Source organism: Rissa tridactyla, chromosome 7 (genome assembly GCF_028500815.1).
Source record: "Rissa tridactyla isolate bRisTri1 chromosome 7, bRisTri1.patW.cur.20221130, whole genome shotgun sequence".
Lineage (NCBI taxonomy): Eukaryota > Metazoa > Chordata > Aves > Charadriiformes > Laridae > Rissa > Rissa tridactyla.
In genome coordinates, this window is record NC_071472.1 from 8,800,255 (window position 1) to 8,825,750 (window position 25,496).

A 25,496-nucleotide genomic window follows, 5' to 3' on the forward strand; every position below is an offset into this window, starting at 1 on the left:
GTGCGTCCTCAGTTCTTCCTTCTCCCCTGCCCCAGATGTGTTTGCTGTTTATGGGCTGGGAGGAAGGAGGGACACATCAACTGTTGATTTTGCAGATCAGACCAAACCATCATGACAATGCCTTTTGGCTTTATCTTCTTGATATATTAGGGGCTTTGTATTCCTAAGTGCTGAGCTAAAGAGACCAAGAACTTTTATTTTAATCTTTGTGAGGAAAAAAAAGATTTTTAGAAAACAAAAGTGTTGTTCTAAGTATCTGCAGTTCGATGAGAAAAAAATCCTGAGCTTCAGTTCTGAAACAAATGGATGACCCTTTTGTCCCCATCCCCCTCCCCCCATTCCTTTCCCTCACGCTCCCTCCCTATAACTGCATGGTTACCCCACCCTCAGCCCCATTTCAGCAAATAACAGGGAATGGAGAAACACGGGAGCGAGGACAGGATGAGAACCAAAACACTGAAGAAATGGAGGAAGTTACTCCTTTCATTGGGAGATTTTCTAACAAAAGCACACAGAGGATTTTTCTTTTTTAGTTTTAAAGACAGCCCTAGAGCTCAAACAAACCCTACCTTCAAAATGGGAATCAAGGAGGGTTGATTTTTTCATCAAACTGTCAAAATTCATTCCACGATAAGTTGCTAAAATGGGATGGACAACTCATGTATAAATGAGAAGAAGGAAAAATCTAGCACTGTAAGTCATAGAAAGAAGCTTGTTGGACCGTGCATACCTTATTAAAAAACAGGATGTAGAAAGTAACTAACCCAGTAAATTACTTTTGGTTTCAGTGCTGTGTTTCTAAATTTGCTCTAAACTGAAAAAACCCTGATAACTTAAAACATTCTCCTTAAGACTGAGCAACAAAATAAACTCCAGCTTACACAGTAAGGATATTTAAGTTGGTAGTTCTTATTAAGAATATTTTCTATAAGAAATGTGGCAACATGACAGTGAGTGTATCATTGACAAATTTACCTATAGGTCTGTATTATGACAAGCATAAAAATCTATCTGCACTACAATACAGCTCTTCATAATAGGTTTTGATAGTTGGAGATGTAGAAGCTGTCATAAATACAAGTGGAGGGAAACCCTCTTTCCAGCTATTCTGCAACACAAATCTTTGTGTGTGTCATTGAAATAATTTCTGCTGCTTTTTAAAAGAAAAGATACTCAGAAGGTGGTTGTTCTTCCAGCTACACCATTTGAAATTCTGTCCAATCCTTCTATAGCAAAAACATAGAGGACCTGAGGGCATAGTCCCTTAGTGCAAGGGTTACAAATTTAGAAAAGTTATTGCTAGTAAACGTGTTTATTTCAAAAGGTGTAAAGAACAAAACTTGTTAAATAAAATCATGGTGATGGTGCCATTGAGACAGAACAACTTAAGGTAGGGGCTGGGGGAATGAAATGAAATCCTGTTTACTTTTGATTTGGGGGAAGAAGGGGAGAATGAAGCACTACTGAGCACTAAGAAAGTTGCTGTTTGCTCCATAACTGTGAAGGGATAAAACTAGTTTCAGTTTTAGAATCTGAATTGCAAGTAAGTTAAATAATAAATAACCCTGGCCAGACTGTAAGCAAAGGATATGCATCTACTTTGGTGTCTGGTGCTGGAGCATGGAAAAGGTGTTTTAAAAAGAAAACCACTAACTGGTTCTCCAAAAGAAACGAATAGGCAGCTGGACAGGAGGATTAAAATTGGAAGTTGTAAAGGCTTTGGGTGAAGTCAGAATCCTGACTTATGAAAGGCATAAAATCTTTAGTATGCTGTGGATGGGCAATTTCCCATATAGAAAATCTTCTTCTGTCCAGTGCTTTCTGTTATTGATAGTTCTTGTGTTTCAGATTATCTTCATCTGTAACAGTTAACAAGTAATACGGCTTTATGAAGCTGCCACCTCTTTCTCCAACCAGAGAATTAAAAAAAATCCTATTAGGCCTGGCTCCAAAACAAGAGAGCAGACAATATTACCTCTTCCTCAATCAGACTATGCATATACCTCCGGTCAATGGTGCTTGTTTTCAGGCAAGTGTCCTGCCCACTTGAGAAAGAGCACAAGAGCTTTAAAAAAACGGTTATGGCTAGGATGCAAGAGGGAGCCATAGCTTTTATGAACATGAGACATTGCTGGCTTACAGGATTTTATAAGCTACAAAGACGAAGTTGTCTTTGAAGCATAAAGTGGTGGACACTTCACAATCACTTTTGGTCTTACGGGCATTCAAGAGGAGAACAGCCTCTGTCAAATCACAGCTTATATAATCGTATTTTCCACGCATAAGCTGCCAAATTAAAGTCAGGGAAGATACTCAGAGAGAGAAGGCTTCAAAGCAATTTCTTGTATTATCTGCAGGTACATACTCACAGATTGCTGTTCAGCCAGCTGAGGAGAAAGAGATTGCAGCTAGGGCAAAATGGAAAAGCAGTCTCCCAAAAGTGATTAATTACTCATGTTTGGTCTCAAATCAAATGCCAGTAGTAAACTGCACGCATTTATCCCGTTTAGAGATCCTGCACATTTGTTCATTGTTGACTGACCTAGAACCGGCATATGGGTAGAAGATGTAAACGAAGAAAGGGAAAGGAAGGAGAGGTTTCAGATTCATTTCTTCACATCTTGATATCATGGGCTCAGGAAACCTGGACTACTAGCATCAGATGCTGGTCTTTTCAAAAGTCAAAAATATTTGGTTGTGCACCAAGCATTAAAGTGACATCCACATCACTCACACAAATGGTTATTCCTGTGGAGTGATGGGTGCCTGAATTAAACTGTACAGTTTCATTGCTCTCTTAATTTTTCTACACTCCATATAATTCTTTTGCACATGAAACTGCAGATTTATTAGGAATTATAAACCTACACTCTACGTGTCACGGGAAGCCTGCCATCCTAAATGCATAGAACACAGACATCTAATGCATCAATGAGCCTGAATGTGGAGACAATGAACAAACAAGCCTGCAGGCTCTCCCTGTGTTACTCCAAGGCACAAGCAGACAAAACAGACTCACCCAGGAGAGCTGTAGTCAGTCCTTTTGGAAATATAACTGCCCATCAATGACAAACCAGAGACACTCTAAAGCAAATAGTTGGACTATTGCACAGGCTCAAGATGGGGAAAAAAAAAAAAAAAAAAAAGTAACTCCCAACATCTTCATGCTTAAATAAGAGAGAAAGAGAGGAAGTGTTTAAAGCAGAGAAGTCCCTTATCTAAAAGAGATAAAAATGAAGACTGTTCAAATGCAGATCAGGCAGAGATGAGATTTTCTAACACTGCCAAGGGAGGAATACAAACAGGCTGCATTTCAGAGCCTCAATGCAAGTTATATTAAGGAGTTTTCTTCAGAGAAGCCAAGCCTATGTCTAGCCTAATCTGCAAACACACATAAGTTATTTTTCCTCTGAGCAGCTACAAGCTGGTGCAAATAATCCTCTTCATCTTGCAACACCAGCATCAGAGGTGACTGACAATGAAAGTCTGCTAGCGGCATTTCTTGCTACTCAAATCCATCTCCCCTTGACAGCTGACTGCAGTTCATTTTCATCTACTAACCCATGATGAATATTGTTAAAAATGCAACAAGTGTTGGAGCTCCCAGTAACGGCGAACTCTTCAAAGAAAAATAATTGTTTTTACAAGGGAGATTCTTGCATGTGCATTTTCAGGAAATGCAAAACTGAATTACCTAAAACATGCTACACAGTTGTTACATAGCCTGTAGTTCTCAGAAGTAGCTGTGCCACTTTTCTTCAGTAAATAAACATTTCTTATCTGGTTTCAAAATCTTTAATACATGCACTTAAGACACAACCACTGTGTTAATAAAAACTAGAGAAGATCAACTGCATATGTCAAATTTCCTTTTTACCATTCTCTCTGGTTCTAACTACGTAGATTGTGTATGCTTTGATGTAGAGATTCTTTCTTCTTGTCTGTACGGTGAATACTACAATGGGTTCTCGGTCTCAGATTGGGCTCCAAAATACTACCACGTTATAGATAAATTACAAGATACTTCACTGAAGTACCTGCATTTGTATAAATCAATACTGCTTCTGCTAAGTCAGGACAGACTACCAGATATCATTGTTTTCAGAAGTTGGTGATTCTAAACGAGCAGCATCCAGCTGCTTAGATTCTTTTAAACTTGTTATTATAGCCATCATAGGTTGCTTGCAGAATTATGTTTTATTCATTAATTGTCTGCACATCTGCGGAATGTAGAAGATTTATTTTAAGTTGTCTTTTTACAAGTGGTCTGAGGATGAAATGCAACTTTGCCATAAAGTTCACCAGCTGCAGAACTTTTTTTCTGTTCCATAACACTCCTTAGATGAGGTTCAAGTGCTTTGGTGGGGAAATTTCCAGAGCAGATTCTTTTTGATTTTCCCCCAGTTTCTAAGTCGTGTATGTTCCTCTACTGATCAGTAGTACTCTACTGGTACATACACAGAACTTGCAAATATTAATGAGAGCCATGCATGTGTTCCTGTGGGAAGGCAGACCTAATACTGAAACTCTCTGCTCTGTTACAGTGCTCACATCAACAGTTTCATTTATTTTGGCTAGAGGTGCCTATGATTTAGTCATTAATTCTGAAATAGAATTTTCACACTGGTGTGATGGCTAATATAAAATGGTGTTACTACATTTAAATAATAATATTGTGCTTAAGAATCTCAGTGTTTCTTTTCCTTCACACACAATTTTACATGCCCTTTCAGACAATTACCGAGCATGAGGAATTAAAGTGCTCCCAGCCCAAATAAGACTCCGATAATATCTCAAACTATGCAAAATTAGAGAACAACTTTTAACCGGGTTAAAGGGCTTTCTGTTCAACAGCAAGCTCATTAAAGTTAACAAAAGGGACAACAAGGAACAAGCCTGCAAAATCTCCACAACTGCACAGCTCCTGGCCACCTCTGGCAGCAGCCAGTTTTGCTCACTTCTCTGTTTGTCTTTGTCAGTCCTGAGCATGGATGGTTGGAGAGAAGGGAAGATGCAATTTTAGCAAAGACAGACCTAGACAGAGTAACTTAACCTGTTTGGCATAACTAACAACACAGCAGAAGCTATGGCAGCGTGTACTAGCAAGCAGAGAATAAATTCTCATTAGACTAACATAACAGGAAAGGCCAACACACGCAAGTCACTTTATGATGATCTGCTGGAAAACAACTCTCAGCCAAAGCACCTTGATCCACCCAGTGTCACAATAAAGAAAAGTAGCTTCACTCATTTTAAATTTTATATGAAAAACTGTTTTGTTTTGCTGAAGCTATCAATTTCTAATTTAATTATGCTGAATATTGAATTCTACTTGTGTAACCCCAAATTGTCAATACATTATTTCACTCCTAAGGATTTCAGGTCCTTTCCTGTAAGACAATGCATCACAAGTTTATTGAATTTCTATAGCATTGCCCAATTTTTCTTCTTCCCTTCTGTACCAGAATTACTTCTAGTAAAATACTTATTTTAAAACTCTGATGATGACAAAGATATGTCTCCAATGTGATTTCAAGGATACACTTTAAAAAAAACCCAGACCCTCCGTAATAAATAAGTTGCATGTTCATGGGATAGGAAGCAGAATAATTACTCAACTGCTTTAAATAAATTGTGGTACCTAATGTTAATCAGCTTTAGTAACCTCAAAAAAAAGGAAGTGAATGTACATTCATTTATATTCATTAACTAGGCAGGTTTTCTATTTTAGGAAAGCAGAGGGGTTATCATGAGATTTTTGTTTCTATTCCTCCTATAGAACATCAGTCCTTGGATCAAAAGCATGATGTTTCACTTTAAACAGATTTTTTCACACCTCAGAATTTTCTCCTCAAAACCATATTGAGCAAAAATGATCAGAACCATTGACATATTAAAGCAGAAGGAAAATTAAATAAAGAAGATTTGAACCTTAGGGACAGTGACTTTCTTAATGTTGCTTCAAGGGATAAAGAATTTGAAAATGGTGATGTAAAGATGGCGATTACTCCTGACCTGAAATGACTTGAACGTAGAGTGCAGTAGAGTTCAGTCAACAAGATTTTCGTCACCAAGAGTCTGAAATGCTTCTAGCTCCTACTGAATTCAGGGCATTGATCTCCACTGCACCCTGACAAGCGTGGTAGTTGCCTCACTCTCTAGGCTCTTGGGGCTTCTGCTGAATGAGGCTTTTTCCAAAATATGCCTGCTCGGTACGGGAGCTAGGGGGCCTTGAGCTGCGTCTGCTTAAAGACTAAAACAAATAATCCAACAAACCAAAAACCCACCCCAAAAATTAAAAGAAACCTCCAAAATTTCCAGAAACTCAAAGGTGACACAGTTGTTTCAAGCCCTCTTATTTTGGGCTGCTTTTCTTGTAAAATGCAACATGTTGCCAACCAAGAGGACTCTGGGCTGCTGTTACTTCAAAGTGTGAGGAAGCTGCTCAGAATTAGGAACATGCCTTGAGATACAACAGATTGTTTGGGGAGAATGGCTACTCCTAATTAGTCAATACTCTTATATATGTATGTATGTATACACACATACACACATGTCTGCGTATATAGACTGTTTCAGCATTCCCTGGTGTCAAACCCTCACATTTTTTGGTGTCACATGAACACTCAGAAAAGCAGAGACGGAGCATATCTCAGTTTGCTGCTGCCTTTGAGCTGATACCAGGTTTCAGGCCTTGCATGCCCCAGCACTGCAGCCAACCCAGAGATTTGAAGGGGCAATGCAAGGTTTAACTAAATGAAACAGTAAAGCCGGATGGATGAAAAGCTCTCAGGAACCACGGTGCTGAACTTTAAAACTCATTTGTGAAAGGCAGCTGACATCTGATGTAGGAACCAAACCACCAGAGCAAGCTCAGTGCTTGCTACCCAGTGTGCATTCCTGCACTAGGAATTGTAGAGGTCATATACCACAACGTGTATACACTTAAGGGAGGGTTTACTAATTAGTACCAGTTACAAAGTAAAATCTTCTTTAATACAAGAGGAAAACCCAGGACATCTTGGCTTTTCTTGAGCCGTTCAATGCAGCTGACCTCCTACTGCCATCTTCTATAGGGCAGGCTAGTAGGGAGGAGGCAGAGAGCACACCATAAATTCACTTTCAGTGCAGAGAAAAAAAACCCTCCCCAATGACTACTTTGTGTTCTAAGACAAACAGAACCAGAAAACCAAGAATCCCAAATTAGCAAGAAAAATACATTTTTTTCTTTTTCTCTCTCTTTTTTTTTTACAGCAGGTCTTCATTAGAATGTAGCAGAGCATCCAGCTTTCGATGAAAGCACTGGGAAATGTTTCAGAGAATCACAGTGGCCAAGGGGTCAGGCTATCAGTTTCAACTAATATAAGACAATTGAAGTGAAAAGTGATACATCTGGATGACAGAAAATAAATGCAGAGCTCTATTATCAAGAAGGTGAACCAGAAAATAGCATACAAAGATATGCGGACAATGAAGTAGTAAGGAGAGGGGGAAATTCACCTAAGGACTGCTATGGACAGGAGTCCCAGATGTGTGCTCAGACTACATAGTGTGAAGGACTATTACCAAAGACCACTTGGACCAACATCAGATATTTTCACTTCTCCACTGATGCCTATTAAATTGCATAAATGCAGTGGAGCTCTCATGCCTCGAGAGGTCCCCCCTAGAGAGCAAGGCACAGGTGCCAGCTCCAAGAGAGGGCATTTCTATCGGATTTCCATTTCCAACCAAAAACATGAGTGCTTCGCAAAAGGCTTGGAAGAGTCCATTGTGGCTCCTTGACATGGGGTGTGGGGAAGCTGCCTTACTCCTGACATCTTAACAAATTTGGCAGCAATTCTTCACCTTGATTGTTAAAAGACTAAAACCAAAACAACCATAATCAATTACAGTGTTCAAGGCCCAGGAGAAAATTTAAAAACCAGCTTTCAAGGTCAGGGTTTCAGTGGAAATAGATCCTTGTTGACAATTGGCAGAGCTTCCTTGAGCTTAGCAGAGCTGACAGCTACATTTGCAGGACGACTGCACCAGGTACATTTTCAGTGTGTTGGAGCAGCAAACAGGAACCCATTTAGCCGATTTGCAGCACACAGAAGGGTTAACCTTACATTCATGACAGAAGTTAACCCAAATAAGGTCTAAGCCATTCAGTCTGAAGGGAAAAGAAATCAATTCTAGTTCCTGTGGGTAGGATTTCACCACTTGATTAGAGAAAGAAATGAATCTTTTAAAGTATACTTACAGGAAAGGTATTTGCCATTTGCATGAGAGATGGGAATGACTGCATCCCTAGTTAATGAAATCAAGTCTGCTGTGCCTGTTTGAGGATTTCATCTATTTGAATTATGCAAATATAAAATATAACTCCATTGTATAAAACTTCAAAATGAGAATGCTATCCATACATCCAGGGGGAGGCCAAAATAATACTTCCACTCCCCAAACTTAACATTGTTTCCTTGAAGGCCAACAAGAGGTTATGATCTGGTCCTACAGCATGGCGTTCAAGCTGTGACAGTCAATTTAGATAACATTCCTTCCTGTCAGCAAATAAACATTAAGTCATTTTAAATTTTACTTCTACTTGATAAGGTTAAAGCAATTCTTTCTTGGAGATAGGGACTCACATGCAGGCTTTTGAACTCTAGTCACTGGGCACTGGGAGACTGATGGCCACATAAGTTGTGAAGGAGCGTGTGAAGGCAGGCTGGCAGAGTGGATCTGCAGCAGCAAGAGCAGCACAGGTGATACCTTGCCCTTGATTCAGAGACCAAAACATGCAGGAAATGGATCCTTCACTTACGAGCAGAGACCCATGTGTGCACCAAGCAGTGTGGTCCCAGGCCAGCTTTCTGAAAGTCTGCTTTTGGCAACAGGTGTTTGCTAAGAATATGTTCAGCTTGGTTAAGCTTGCTGGACCTTCTTTTCAAGTTCAGCACCCTCCCAAAGAAGCATACAGACTCACACAGTGCCACACCAAGGAGCAATAAACATATCCTCTTCCTTCTAACCCAGTGGAGATCTGGGCTTTATGACCAGAGACATGCCCCCACTCCCGGCACAGGCAACTACGTCGTGGACTTGCAGAAACAATCATAGTCTCTACCCCAGAAATTGAACTAGTTTGGTCCAGCTCTCCATTTGGAAGACTGTGCCTGAACATGTCCTTCTCATTATTAGAAATTTTCTCATTTCTGTCTGTACTCATTCATGGCCCCTATAGACCTATTAGCTCTTGTGCCAACACCATCATTTAGGTCAATGCAGAGAACATGGCAATATTTTGTAATATCAGAGAGTTTGCACTGCAAGACAATGTTTCCTAAATTGTCAATATGCTCTTTATAATAGAAAAGAATGCATTTAAATGTTGGCTTGACCAGAAGACAAACAGAAAGGGGACATTTGAATTTCAAGTTGCTAACAAAAAGCTTGTTAGAATTCAGTAGACGCGTATGTGAGCAGGAATAGGAAAAGGGAAGGGAATCAAGACAGTGGAAAGTTTCAATCTCTGGACATTAACTTTTAACAATGAACTTCCTCCAAGTACACCATGTGGGGAAAATCTTTTAAGAAAGGGCACAAGAGAAGCACTGAAAGAGAGAATAGGTATACACTCATAGACCTCCACAGCCACAGAGGTCAGCTGTGCTCTGGCTTTGCTCCGAGACTGCTCCAACTGAGGGGTGATGGATGGCCCTTCATACCCACCACAGCAGCAGACAGCAGTTTCAGAAGAACTCTTTTTTTTTGGTCTTCTATTGCTGGGGTTTTTTTATAGACCAATTTAGCAAATCCATGCTCAGCATGGATTTAAAGCTCTGTAAATTCAGAGTTAATCAAGGGTACTACAACTTTCAGACTCAAGTCTCTAAGCTGAAGAGGAGGATTTGTGCATGCTGAATGGAAGATCCTTGGCCCTACAACTGAAACAAAGGTAATTGCAAACTCCTTGATGGAAGGCCTAACTTAAACAGGCTGGGCTCCCTGGGCAGATTCTAAAGATGCACATCAAGGCTGCTAAGCTTAACTCATTGCATAACGAGATCAGATTGATTGTACCCAGAGTCACTCTGCATATGGCTGTTACTGAATCAGTTTTGCAAAATTTTCAAATCAGGGTATAAGCCAGATCTTGCTTTTTCCTTGGTACTTGCTGCCCCAATGAACTTATTGGCAACTCAAAGACAGCCGTATTCTTCATTTTGCTACATTAAACAATACGACCTTGTTTTAGCTTCTATTTGTCTCCCTATTCTCCAGTCATCTTAGTAGTTCTTTTCTCCAGACTCAACATGGGTAGTTAGACATTGCATTTTTTCAAAAGTTCAAGTTTAAAAAAAAATATATATTTTAACCCATTATACTTCAGTAGCTAAGTTACCCCCGTAGAACCATTGTCCAAGATTTTCAAAGCTGCAAATACCAATAGATGCTTTTACGCATTTTGGCAGGAGCTGATGTCAATATTGCCACCACTAGAATTTAGGTATTTTGGCTTTCAAGGAAAAAAAAAAAACAAACTCAAATACCATATTTTGAACACCTGTTACACAACCCATTCCATCTATTTTAGACCTGCATTTCTGTCAACCGATCAGAAAGATCTGTTGAATAAACTTGTGACAGAAAGTCATTAGGCTTTTAGCAATTTCACTATCTGAAGGGCAAGGGCAGACTTGACCAGCGTGCTTGCTTCTGACTTCTGTTTGTCCTTCACCATACCACGTTAGTGCTTATCTAATGGTTAAAAACCTGACATGTTAAAAGTCATGTCCACAATAAAGACTGTTTGAATCTCTGTGTACCTTATTGCTGAGGTACTGCAATCTTTAGTTACTTTAAAAGTTTAATTCTGATTGTTGGCTCAGTCATAGCACTTTCGAGAACTTCGCTTCTATAGATATCCTTAAGCATTACTAAGAGACTCAGTTCTTGAAGGCCTTCATTCTTAATGCCCGTAAGGGAAAAATTTAAGTTCAGTTTTATTTTCAAAATCAGGGAGCTCAAAAGTTGTCTTTATTGGAGAGACAGAATGTGAGGCACAGGAAGGGAAAAAAAATCAACAAATACTGGAGCTAATCAAATGAGATGCATTTTGATACAGACATACATGCAGATAAAACCCACACCCAGTAATGAAGAAATGTTTTTTTTCTTTAAAAGTTTATGTTTGAGGGGCAGCGGGGTGTAGGAAAAAAATAACCAAAATTTGAGGGACAGCATTTTAAGCAATTTTTTCTTGTCCAATCAAACTTTTTGTTCTACCATCTTAAAAACCTCGTGTTCCTGTACCTGGCTGAAGGCAGACTCTGATTACTTGCCTGGTTTGGCATATACAGAAAGTTTCAGATTAAGAGCAGACATACTGGGACAGACCAAGGACTCATCTGCCCATTCATTTCTCTCTGTGATGATCCTACATAGACATCTGCGGGAGAAGGAACAAGCATAGAGGGATTTTCCTGTACTATTCACACCAAGTTTTTGGCACTGAGCAATATCAGGACTTTCTGAAGTGGAGATTATATCTTGTTCTTGACAGCGCTATCCTTCAAGGTTACATTTAATCTCTTCTGGAGCCCACTTTTACATTTGGCCTCCACAACAATAAATCCACAATTTAAGTTTTACATTTTATGTAAAAAGTGCTAGAATAATTGTAGATATTGCAATTTAATAGAAGGGGTAAACAAATACTGAACTCCAGGGATTTTTGTAGGAAGGAGCAATCAGGACAGTCTTCTAATATTTCTTCAAATCAAAATCACCTTCAGCAGCACCTTACTAGATATACCACTAAAACGAATGGCTGAGCGTGAGGCTGCCCCTCCTTTAGCTATATAAGACAATCATTACATCCACAAAAAGCAAGCTGGCAATATTATATGGAGGAGCAAAGCAAGGTGGATTTGCAGAAATTCTATATGAACACGGACAAAATATTTAGACAACCCTCTGAAAGGACTTGTATCTGAGCTCTTTTACAGGGTTCAGCTAGAGATTGGAGCAGAACGGCTTCTTGAATATCTGTGCAGATGCTACCTAATAAAACATGAGAAAAGAAAGCTGAGTGAGGACAAGGATGGATAGCTAAGCAACGTTATCTTCTCTAATGCACCTCTGTGTCTGGGTTTCTTTATACTCATGAGTAAAGTTTAGTTTCCCAGTAATTATTAGGTATGTGCACCTGTCTGCAGGTGGATGTCAAGTGTTTTTTGAGTGCTCACAGAACTCTCTCTATATGCTTCCATAACAAGTATACACTTGCTGACAGAGAGATCCCCTACTCTAACCCCATAAGCTGCACTTTCAACTTAAATACTTTCTTCTAAAAATTCATAAGTACAAACATAATAAATGCTTTTAAGAGAGAATTAAACCAGAGGCTTGAAAACGGCTTCAGGGGAAAGAAGGAAAAGTTAGCTCATAACAATACGAGGCCTCTTTCTCAGTTTCACCTTTCCTTGTAAGTCACTATTTATACGATTAAGAGGTTCTTGGCAGACTCATTTAATCCATAATATTTTGACCTTGATATTACTCATGCATCCAGAACAGAGATCAGAAGGATAACTGCTTTCTAATTTAAATATAGAGCTGGCATCTAGCAGCATAAACATGCTTATGATGCCCTCAAAAAAGCCTAAAAAAGTGCTACAGCACATTGTGCCAAATGTAAGTTGAAATCTTAACTGTTTATCTTCAGTGGAAAACATAATTCTTTCTTACTACTTTTTCAACCATACTACTTCTCCAGCAAAACTGTAGGCTTAGGAACTCGCTTGCAACAATGAAAGGGAAGAAAATAATTATTAACCTAATGGTTGGCAGTTGGTTGGTTCTCAGTTTCTAACACAAATGTTGCCTCTAGGAAACCAAGAAGTTATGTAGGATAAAATTGAAAGCTTCATATTACTAATAAATGCTCAGATATTAAAGCTCTCTTCCATTACAATTCACAGGCTAGCAATCATTGTTTAAAGATAATGGTCTTAACATCAGCTAGGAAAACAAAAGATTTAATTTTGTGAAATGTGGTATAATTGGAATATGAAACAATAGAGGAATAGATAATGCATTTAGTTCTCACAGGTGAAGACTTCAATAAATCATGTGTAAACTTGCCACAAATAAGTCCTCTCTACTGAAACTGGGGAGCTGCAAGAGCAATTTACATTTGAGATGGTGTCTGGCTCAGAAGACATAGCAAGAAAACAGAGAGAAATTGGAAAATTAATGCTTAAGACAATAGTGTCTTGACCAAAGAATGAGGGCAGTAGACCAAAATTGATGGGACAAGGTTACTTAATGTATGACTGCTGTATTTTGTCGGAGGACTATCCCCCTCAATTCATTTCATACCTGGAACAACATCTGTATTTCTCCACTTTGAGAGAAATATATCTTCCTGCATTCTTATCCACTCTTTGAAGAACAAGACAGCTTCCAAAGCTTCTACTTTTAAGAAAACATGTCCTAGAGAGGGTTTGCCATGATACAGAATGTATTTTTCAGAAGCTGAAATGACACCGCCAGACCTTAGCTCCCCAAAGGCAGCAGCCCCCTGCCTGTTTCTTGGTTCACACTGCCACAGCGAGGGATCTTGCCTACACTTCCCTCCTTCCTTCTCTTAGCATATACCTAGAGATGCCGTAAGAACCAACGGCTGATAGGTTTATTATCTACAGCTCGTGAGAGAGATATTAATAATACTAAGTTTAAGGCCAACACTGGTAACAGTCTTTAATGAGGCAAGCATAAGGCAGAAATACTTAAGAAATCTCAGCTGTACACTTAGTCTCTAGACAACACAGATGGTAGAGCATAAAGAAGTAGAAAGATACTTGTGCTTCCTGTGCCACAGGATGAGCTAGGCTGAAGCAGCACGCCAACGCCTCTAGCTGACTATCAGACCAGGTAAAATACCAGTTTCCTTGTAGGCATCAGCTGAAAGACAGCACTAAGCACCAATAAAGCACTCATCATCCTCGTGGGCTTCCCGTGCACAGAAGCAAAGACAGTAGTCACGTGTCCATAGAGACCATATCTGCCAGGATATCACATATGGAGAATTATGTATATTACACTAGTAGTGAATTTGGTTCTCTGACTAAAGTATTTGCAGGGTTAGGTTGTTTTTAAAGCTGCAGACGTTTCATGTTGAAGCAATTTTTAAGTACTCTAATGCAAAGTGTAATCACACATCGATTTTTCCATTAAAACTACAAAAGTCTTAAATACCCTGGGGGTGCTGGCCTCAATTAGTCCCTATTCTCCCATTCTTTTTCTCTCCATACCGTTTTGCCATCCCTCGGCATAGGAGGACAGGAAGACTGTCTACTTAAGCCAAAAGCACGATTTTCTATTATATGAGTCCAGTTAAAAGCAGCAGTAGACAAATTGCTTTCTGTACAATAGGGAGGAAAATTATGCTGGTTTCTGCTTATGTTCATTTTTAAATTACAGTGTGGGAAAACTGAACATACAGATATCTAGATTTTGGAAGTTTGCCGTGAGTCTATTTTACTATGGCTATGTATTTTTTTTAAAACCAACAGAAGTCCCACAGCTCTTCAGAGGAGGTTGTTTGTACACAGATGGCCTGAAAAGCCATGATCCCTGAATGCAGCCTTTCCATTTTCATCTGTTGAATAGCTGAGCGTCGGTTTTGTGCTACCAGCATTCAGTAGCATTAATTGGTTTTGTCATTGACACCAGGTTACTACTTTTGCAGAAAAGAGGAAAGCAAGTTTTACTGAACACCAGTGGGTAAATCCTTTGCTTTTATCTCTTTTCCAGAAAGCAGCACCTAAAAGAAGAATCTTACTAGTGACAGAGGATGGGTGTCCCATTCAGTTGAATGGCCAGACCCTGGTCTGTTGGTCTAAGTATTTCACGTTCCCTCTGCAGCCCCTGCTACCCATTTCAGTGCATTCAGTCTCCTACTTGTCTTGTGTAATTCAAAGCCCTGCTCAGGGAAATAATGGATGGAAACACCATATAAAACACAAGAGATGAAAATCATATCTAGCCTACAACGTATTTATCTTCAGGCACCTCTCCAACAAAGTCTCTGAAGAAAGGCAGCTGAGTGGAATGATGAAAGAAATGAACCAAGAGGAGTCAATGAAGCTGAGTTTAAAGAACATGGGCTGGAGCTGTATTCTGGAATCTAATCAATTAGGTTATTCTTCGAATTTTTGTTCTATCTCCAAGCTTTACCTTTTTTGGTAAGGAAAAAACCCAGCCAATTTCCAGACTATGAAGAAGCATCTAATTTTCCTGTAACAGAAGTTCTACCATTGTCAAGTTATATTGTGCCTGAGTCATCTCAAGATGACAACCACATATTTTTCACAACTACTTGAAGTAATCTGCCTCCTGAAAACCCACTTGCAAAGTGCCTTATGAAATACATCTCCTTAGTGATCTTTGGAAAGGCTATTTCTACATACAATACCTTTATTCTGAACAAAACACTAACTGCCAGCACGAGCATATGAGAAAAAAACCCCAGTGCTCCAGCTTATGTTCTAAGAGATCTTTTCACTTCTGACTCAGAGTTTTATCTAGCTATTAGCTTACGGATAGGTACAGATGTATTCATGGTGCTCACAGTGGCATTGGTATTATTATAGAACAGGCCGGCATTGTTTTAACAGTCGCCACCAAAGTGGCAGGAGAGAGGCCAGGCATCCCAGCATACAGAGCACTAGTACAAGATTCAGTAGCTGCATTTGTGACTCTCCATAGCATTTGTGACCTTGGGTCAGGTCACTGACCTCTTTCTGTCTAGCTTTTCCAGCCTCTCCCTTTTGCCCATTTTATTAGGATTTAAAGACAGGGACTCTCCCTCTTTCTACAGCACTTACCTGAGTCTCAGTAAAGCCTCTAGCTGCTATTGCTCTGTAAATCAGACCAGACCTGAATCTACCTGTACCATACCACATCACACAAAATCACCACTGCTACTGCCTTCAGGTTGACACTTGGTGTATTTGACATACTTAAACATTAGACCAAAGAAAAATTTTTAAAAAAGTCACCACCACACTGCCTTTCTCGAATGGAGGTACTGCCATAGGTTATGATAAGCAATTCCCTTCCCTGCTCATTAAAGGAGCTGTAGGATATTTGCTGTCCAGGTATGTAAGTAAGATTCGTCTTACAGCAGAAGCTCCCAAAGCAGAAAAGCTGCAGTTCAGTAGTGATGGGAAAGAGACAGCAGAGAGAATTATCTGTCTCGCTTGGCATGAGGGAGCTGGCGCAGTTGGGCTGGTAGTACCAGGGTCTCCAGCCAGGTAGGTCCAGCTGCATCTGTGACTCCTGTCAACCACTGCAGCTACAACAGTGTTTTAATGGATCCACCTCAACACTTTCATAGCAGCCAGTTTACTTGATATTTCTCTCTTCTAGAAGGAAGACTTCAGGATGGACTTCTCATCACAGTCAGGAGACAGAAAAACTCTGCCTGGATGCTGACTGGCAAATGGCAAACCACCCACAGTGCCCAGCAGCCCCATGCTGTGGGACCCCTCTGCTGTGCACACAGAAGAGTATTGCTCTAAGGGGCACGTTGGAAGCATATACAAAGAAAAGTAGATGATGTAGCAACACTAAAGGACTTCGTTATTTCAACGTGTTTACTGTGGTAGGCTTGAAGCTGCTTTATACAAAATAATTAAGGCTTTTAGCAGAAGCACAAAACTGAAGCTGCCAAGGAAATATCACAGAAGCTTTAGAAACGATAAATTTTTCATCTGGGATAGTCAAAACTCACTTCGTTGTAGAGTACATGTTCAGGTCAGTCAGATCAAGTCTGATGACAAACCATACAGCTGCTTTTGTATAAATGTGGCTTTATATTATTGACCAGATTAAAAAGGACGTAGCCATGGCCAGCGAGTGGGCACTGCTAGCATGGAGCTGTTGGTGCCAAAGCCCACCCCACCAGCAGCTTGCATGGTGGCTGTCCCATACCGCTACCCTTTCCCAGTGAACAGGTCACCTGTTAACATTTCCTAAAGATTTTTAACTTACATAGTTTCAGCTATGAAAGGGCCTTCTTTTTTTAACATTTATAATTACGGCACTAGCTGGATCTCTCTTCTACAGGATCCTTCCATTACATTCTCCTTCTTTGTTTGGTATAACCCAGTTATAATATATATAATAATACATGTAAGTCTCCAAGCTCACCCCTTCCTAAGAGCTCACTGCAGGGGCCTGAGCTCCGGTGTTGGAGCAGCAAGAGGTCCCCAGCAGCACCTCGTGACCATTTAGGTAGCCTTCTGATCACTGCCATGGCCTTCACAGCCACAGGACAAAGACAAGATCAAGCAGCCACAAAGACTGAATCAATCCCTGTCAGGATGGGCCAAGCATTAGGAGGTTTTAAATACTGTTAAAATGTTGTGTTTCATCAAAATGCCATCAGCCAAGTATTTTCATAAGCACTATAGCTATCCAGTTTCTGCTGCTGGGAGTGGAGAAACTTTTATTAACAAATGCTGCCATGAACCACTCAAAAAATTAAGTTCAGCTATGTTTTGCCTGCTATTCACGACAGGCTACACTCATCCAGACCAATGTAGCCCTTCACTAGAAGAAAAATCTGCTGTCCCGACGCGAACAAAGCTGCTTTAAGAACAACAAACATAGGTAACCCACGCAGTCTCAACCAGTCTGATCTATGCTGCTCATACAGATGGGCTGACGCACTGGAGGCAGCAGAGTTTTACCACATGACTCAGAAGATGACTAATTAAATCACACACACAGAGATCGCAGGACGTATGCCCCAGTCTACCCAAAAGCACAAAATGCCTTATTTCAACAGCAGGAGCATTAAGCAGAGAATTACATGTGCTATCATGTTTTTCTTGAAGCCAACGGCAATACTGGGAAGGAAGCTGGAAGGAACAGCACTGCACAGCCCACTTTATAAAAACAGAATTGATTTTCTCCAAAATACTGAGACAAATTTGTATTCCTCCACTGGGGCAAATTACCAAAATTTGAACTGAACAGCCCCTGGAAGTACCCCCTCCCCAACACCAGGCATAGAGTTGTTATTGCAGCCATTGGGCCAGTCCCTCCTCTGCACCATGAGAGTACCAAGGTAGCTAGAAACAGAAGAAACTGACATTTCTACATCAAGGACTTCAAATCCCCAACCAGACCATCTGGGCTATAAGCTGAAAGATTTGAACCTTGTAGCCACCTTCCTTGGACAAAAGCTCTTTCTCACGTGAGCTCAGGCTGCCCAGCATGCTGGTGCTTTCCTCGCTTGGCCCTTGTCACCTTCCTCATCCGTCACAGCAGTGGTGTCACCCCATCTGGAGGCCATCCTGCAATTCTACCTACAGCAAGTAGACTTCCACTTGCAACATTTACAATTCATTTTTGTAAATTTTCTCAAGTGCCACACAATAACGTGACACTAAAAAAGGATCAGTTCCTTCTTGTGCCTCCTTCAACTTAGTTTTTTCTCATCGTCAGGAGATATAATAATTTAATCTCTGTTTTGTAGAACTTATCACTTTTAACAACTGGAAGAAGAAAATGCTAAATTGTTTTTATTACTGTTAGAAGTTCAAAGACATCATGCTATATACTGTCATTTACATTTCACATTAAAAGTGAAATATGTTGGGAATGCACAAGTATTCATTTTAATTTGACCCATCTGTTAAATGAAAAACAAAGAGGACTTCTAAATCACTATATTTAAATTCAGTGATTTGTAAACAATTTATATGTTCGTTTCTTCTGGGTTAAAACTGCCCTAAAGCATCACTCTTATGAAATCTCCAAATTAAATTGCTTTGCATTGTTCTCAAGGATGCAGGCCACAGTTTCTTCCTCCTCAGTTTATTAATTTATTTCCCAACCCAAGTAAATTAGCAAGACTCGTATTAAGAGTCTTGCCACTGAAATCATTTTGGGGAATTCACGGAAGCATCTCCTGGCTCCAGAAAGCTGAGAGCACAGAGAAAGCATCAGATATTGGCGGCAAATTCTATTAAGATAAGCTTTCATTTAGCTTTTTAACACTTCTGCAGCAGCACTGGGTCTGCCCTATTTTACACTAGACCATCACCAAGCAGGTACAATAATCAAGGAGGGGAAGAAAAGCTGTGGCAATTTGCCTTCATATCCCAACCTAGCTAGAACTTGCTACAGGGTCTGGATCTTAGACTGGGCTTTAATGTAGATGTGGATGATAATTTACAAGGGGAGAGAGACCCACAGACATTTAAGGATCCCATAGTAGCACTTAAAGAGCAGAGTCTTATTTCTTTCTCTGCTTTGTGCAAAGTGCTGTATTTAGCGTTAGCTGCCAAGCCTCTACCCCTGAAATCAGTACTTTTGGTGGACTAAGGATACTGAGAGCCCTTTTAATCACACAGATCTGGGGCCTCTTGTTCCAGACTAACAGACATCTTGTGCGAGGAGATGATTTATTGTTAGATGTACACCCTGGGCATGAGGAAGGGCTCTGTATAGCCTGGAGTGTCACATGTCCCATTTGTAGCCTTTGTCACCATCCCTACTGGTACAGTGTGTAGCTCCACGCTTTCCCCAAACCTCCGAGGCACAAGCATTTTCTGTATGACAGGTTTTCACCATGTTCCCAAATCTAACACAGGTGAAGCAGACAAGGAGCTGGGTGCAGCCGGGGCTCAGGACTAGATGAGGAAGCAGAGAATGCTCAAAAAAAAAAAAGAAAAAAAAAAAGAAAAAAAAAGTACTTAAAGCTGTAGAAGTGGACAGACCCACGAGTTTCAATTCCCCCCCTGTAATATCAAGCAAAGCACCAAAAAGCAACACAGAATACTAGGTCTACTGTGCATTCACACTCTAGATGGTTCATTTATTATATCCAGTATCGTATTAAGCAACCCAACAAAACAAGAACTAGCAGTAATTCAGCCAGGGCATGATTAAGGGTGCTTCTAAGAACATCAACAAACATGGAGACTACATGGATCACAGCCCAGAAAGATTCCAAGTTGGTGAAATGACAGCTTGATTAGTTTTTGTCTGACAAATGTGGCAAGAGAGATCAGAACCAAACATAATTCCAAGGTTATAGGCCTCAAATAAAAAGGGGGGGGGGGGGGGCAGGAATCAGAGGGCAACAGCAATTTGCAAGACCAAATCAACTCTCCAGCCTAGTTTTCTTAATGCCCAGATGCAACGCAGCCACTTAGGGAAGTGACCGTGCCCCTGCCTGTACTTGGTGCTGGCGAGGCCCCACCTCGAGTGCTGTGTCCAGTTTTGGGCCCCTCACTACACAAAAGACACTGAGGCACTGGAGCAGGTCCAAAGAAGGGCAACAGAGCTGGTGAGGGGTCTGGAGAACAAGTCTTATGAGGAGCGGCTGAGGGAGCTGGAGGTGTTCAGCCTGGAGAAAAGGCAGCTGAGGGGAGACCTTCTCGCTCCCTACAGCTACCTGAAAGGAGGGTGTAGCCACGTGGGGTTTGGTCTCTTCTCCCAAGTAACAGGTGACAGGACAAGAGGAAACGGCCTTAAATTGCACCAGGGGAGCTTTAAACTGAATATTAGGAAAAATTTTTACACTGAAAGGGTTATTAAGCACTGGAACAGGCTGCCCAGGGAAGCGGTTGAGGCACCAACCCTGGAAGTATTTAAAAGATTGATAGACATAGTGCTTAAAGTTTAGTGATGGTTTTTGTCAGAGTTAGGTTGATGGTTGGACTAGGTGATCTGAAAGGTCCCTTCCAACCTAGGCAACCTATACCCTCCAGGCAGCATCCTGAATTAACAGGGACATGCCTTTGGAGTGGGACAAGCTTCACATCTTGCAAGACAGTCTTCCCTCCCATCAAGAGCCTTACTAAATATGCACATATTTGTAATTTAATGGGAAAACGCACAAGTAGAGCTACTTTATATACAGGCAACCATTGCCTATTGCTACCCAAAGGTCAAGCAGTAACACCCTGTTACCCATATTGCTGCGTGTAGGCATGCAGTATAATCAATCAACATAGATAGCAGAGAGTAAATGGATTTTTCTTTTTTCTTCCCTCCCACCTGTTCTAATGACAAAAAGAGTGAGTCAAAACCATAAAGGGAAATCAGGTTTCTTAAAATATATCATCGCAACCAGAAGTATCCCTCTCCCTCATTTCGCATCAGTTTCAAACCATACATCCTCCATTTGGGGGAACTTGGTGAGATAAAATGGAGGTCTCTGGGTTTTCCTCCTATGTGGAAAAGGGGCAGGGGAGGGGAGGCAGAGTAGGATGGGGCTCTTACCCAGGAATAAAATGATCTGTCTCCTGGAGCTCTTGCCCTCTGAGCTCTCACTTTTTCTTAGGTACTGATCCTGGTGTCTTAGTCCACCCTTCACAGCCACAGTTCCTTCCTTGTGGATCATCAGGGTTTTCATCATACTGCGGCACATGAAAGTGACAGATCCCAGCACTATGATGTACACAGCGAAGGCACTGAAGATGCTGGCCTGAAAGACAGACCACTTGGAGGAGAGGCTGGTACAGATGGTCATATTGTGCTTCAGCTGAGGGAGGTGGTGCCTTGGTGTAGGCTTGACACAGGGAGTCGTACCTTGGTAGCCCTCGATGGTTTCCAAAGGATATTCTGTGCCCATGGCAAAGAGCAGGGGCAGAGCCACTATGAAAGATGTCCCCCAGACAAAGGCGATGAGCAGCTTCACCGTGCGAGATCCAGAGACTGCCTTGAACTTGAAGGGGTGGCAGATAGCCACGTACCTCTCAAAGCTGAGGGTGGCCACATGCAGCACAGTGGCATAACTGCAGGCTTCAAAGAGGAAGTAGTAGAGCTTGCAAGCTATGTTACCATTGGGGGTGGAAAAGGGGCTCCAGATGGCACTGAAGAACTCCATGGGCATGCCCAGCAGGATGACCAGCAGGTCAGAACAGGCCAGGCTCACCATGTGGTCCGTGACCTCCTTCTGCAGGTACCCTTTCTTCTGCAGGACCCTGGTGGTCTTGATGGTGATGCTGTTGCCCAGGATGCCCACAACAAAGATGCAGACATACACTGAGGCCAGAGTGATCTTGATCCAAAGAGACACCTCAAACTCAGGAACGTGGCTGTGGTCTATGAGATGAGAACAGTCTGAAGGGGACATCTGCCCTGCCGTGAGCAACCCCCGGGGAGGGGAGGAGCAAGGCGGAATAGCCTTCCTGTCCTCTCTGACGTTCAAATTCACAGCAAATAGATCCTTTCTCACTTTGCCCCTCTCACTGAGACACACAGGTGAGAGCAGTCAGGTACAACGAATGTGTCTCAACTAGCCACACCTGTCGGTTTTGTTAGTGACAGCCACTGGGTCAATAAGCCAAGCAGGAAAGTGTTTTAGCTCTTACCTATTTTTATGGCACACACCTCTTGCTCCTTTTGGATTTTCCTCCTCCTTTCTCTACTGAGTGAAGCTGCCGTTCTTCAGCCCTTTGTGGTGTGAACTGCTCTCCTTTCAACGCTTGCCTCTACCTCTGCAAGCAAAGGCAGCTTTTGTTCCTGGCCCCAGCAGGAGGAAGTCAAAGAGTTTCTGTGTGGTTATAGCTGCTCTGTTAACCATTAACCTAAATCTTGGCTATCCCTAGTCACCGGCAGCAAAGCAGGTTTAGAAAAAAAAAAAAAGGGCAAGCTACCCATGTCAGAAATTCACTTCCTGTAACAGGAGCTCCTTCTCAGGCACAAAAAGAGGTGTTTCTCCTAAAGCTGTTAGATTGGTGGGGTCAGGCTGAACGTGTGAGCAGGCGCTGAAGAGAAAATATCTGCTCGTGAGTTTAACATTAACTGGGCTTCAGACTTTACTTCTGTATGCGCTAATGCCAACACTTCTCTACTCTGCATTTTCTTTAATGAAGACCTTGGTATCTGCCGCAGCAGTATTTGTTACACAGGCTGTGCAGCCATAGACTGATTTACATCACCAGGATGTTCTGGTTTTTAGTTGCTGCTGCTGAACTGGTAACTTCTTAAAATAACTGTTTACACTCTAAAGATTCTTCTCAGAAGTTATAAAACAAGCTGAACTGTAGATTTAGACACATTGATTGTCTCCCTTCAAATTGCCATCTCCTCATGTTAGATAACAAAAATAATGAAGTTAGTAATCCCAATAATACTCATGCTTTCAAACAATCCAGAGTAGCAGGGGATGAAAACGTACTTCCCCCTCCTGTGTCTCACCCCAGGGGGAATGAATTTAATGCACTCTTTAGTTTTAGTTTCAAACCATAGCACTGAAGGCTCCCAAGGTAACCCCTGGAAACATTTAATTAGAGGGTGTGTATATGGATTAGGGAACCTTTAAATTACAATGCAAAACAGCAGAACAGCTTTTGCAGCTATAATCAAGAGAGAGGCCCAGTACAGTGATCTGCTCCAATACCAAATCTAAGAACAGTGCGTTCACAAAGTGATTTTTATTAGCTAGACAAGCTCATGTGACACTTTCAGCTCATGATAAAAGAGAAACATTAGAAAGCTGTTATTAAGCAGTCTCCTCACATTCAGTGGTTATCACTGTACCTCAGCAGCCCAAGTATATAATGAACAAAAGATGCCCAAAACAGGATAATCAGCACCTGTTTCTATGCATTATTTATGCATTCCTGTTTCAGAAAAATCACCTCAAACCTTGCACAACTTCAAGCCCTGTAGTCCCAGTCATCTTTCCTTATGTTTGATAATTCACATTTGTTCTGCTCAGACAAGCTTTCTATTATTACCCAATTTCTTTCACTTAATTTTACTTTATAAAAGTGTGAACAAAGATTACATATGCATGACTGAATTGTGGAAATGAAGCTAATTAAAATTTGCTGCTTACCATCAAAAGGGAGAAAGGGAGCGAGAGAGAGCAAAAGAGAGAGAAGGCCCAATAGGATTAGATCTCCCCCTTTTTTCCACACCAATTATAAAATGCAGAACACAATTTTGCAGTTTTCAATATTATCTTTAGAACATACACAAAGTTTATTAACTTTCTAATAAAGAGCTGGTGCCACAAAGGGGATAGGAAGGAAAGTGACAGTTCTGGATGCTCACAGACGGAGACCATTAAAAAAAAAATCTTGCATAGGTTACTGGACTAGATAAACCAGCAGTGAGTATTCCAGAGATAGGTATAAAATCCCTATCATGGATGATTATAAAAAAATATATCTTCCTGGAGGGAGACATTTCTCCCCAGTTAAATGTGCTTAATGCCTCTTTGTGGCATGGAGCTCATCATCTAACCCTGGTGGATATATCAGTTTAAAAACTTACGATTTCTGTAATGGTCTAATTTTAGGGATTTTGTTAAGTTTTCCTTGATACCTTGTTGCAGCAAGTACCACAAGTTAATTTTTGTGTTGTTGCCTTTCCCTTAGCAGTTTTCAAAGTGATTGTGGCCTCTGTAGCTGTACCCAGGAGAACACTGCAGGGAGTCCCCCCGACCTAATTTGTTACAATTGCACACCATGACTTCAGCCCCCAGCACCGAAGAGGAGTCAAGAACATTAAGGATAGAGATCACCATATTTCTTTTTAAAATCTGCACACATGGATGGTGCACACTGCAGCCAAACACTTGTCAGCCCCTTGGTAAGAAACCAGAGCATCCCGAAGATGCAGATTACATGGGCACACAGTGGCAGCTGGCTCTATGCGCCACTCGCGCAGCCACAGTCAGGCTCACCTGAAGGCTTGCGGCAAGGCAGTTGTTGGGAAGAGATGACAAGTGGTGGGAGCCAGAGAAACACTGAGATGCAGCATGGATTGTTGTCGCTGTAGTTTATAAGGGGATTTTTCACTTTCAAAAATAATAAAGCTGCTGTGATCATCCGCCCCAGTTTGTTATCCAAGAGCGTCTCCAAGGTTTCCTGAAGGGCTGTTTGCTTTCTTAGATAATGCCCCGGTGAAAGGCCTTTAGGGGCAGAAGAAAGCAGAGCTTTATTGACCATCCTTTAGGCCGTTGCACAAAGCTCACCTTCTGCACCTTGTGTAGCGCACCATCTAGCACCCCACCATGCCAGTGGGCCACTGGATGAGCTCAAGGGCAGGAGGGCTGCAAGACACTCAGTTCTTGGCCAACTGCCATCTCATTAAAAGCCAAGTCCCCCAAACTCCTGATGAGGTTGGGCCCCCAAAAGTGGCAGTTAGCACAAGTTGTAGCTGGAATGAATCTTGGAAGAACAAACTCATTTGACACATGCTGTTGCATTTTAGGTAAATGGATTGTAGATCAACTTTTTCCGATGTGCAAGGGTATCATATTGCTGCCACCCTACAAATGCACTTTCTTCCCCAGCTGCGTGGTTCCAGCATGTGGATTGGCTCAGGGTGCCCAATCTGCAGAATTACTCTATGGTTATTTCTCAATCACCGTAGAGCGCGGGAGCCAGGGTGCTCTGATTGGCAGACAGGCATTGCCACACTTGCGTTATCTCTGCAGAATTATTTCTCGATCGCTGTGTTGTGAA

General features: G+C 41.3%; 1 protein-coding gene across 1 annotated transcript in view; it reads right to left on the minus strand.

Annotated features, from left to right (window-relative positions):
- GPR39 (G protein-coupled receptor 39) overlaps nt 1–22,530 on the minus strand; it is an 81,922-nt gene extending 59,392 nt beyond the window's left edge. The window contains exon 1 of the mRNA XM_054208455.1: nt 21,295–22,530. Within this exon, the coding sequence (XP_054064430.1) occupies nt 21,295–22,150 (856 nt within the window). The 5' untranslated portion in view covers nt 22,151–22,530. The remainder of the gene's footprint in view (nt 1–21,294) is intronic.
- Nucleotides 22,531–25,496: the final 2,966 nt, after the last annotated feature.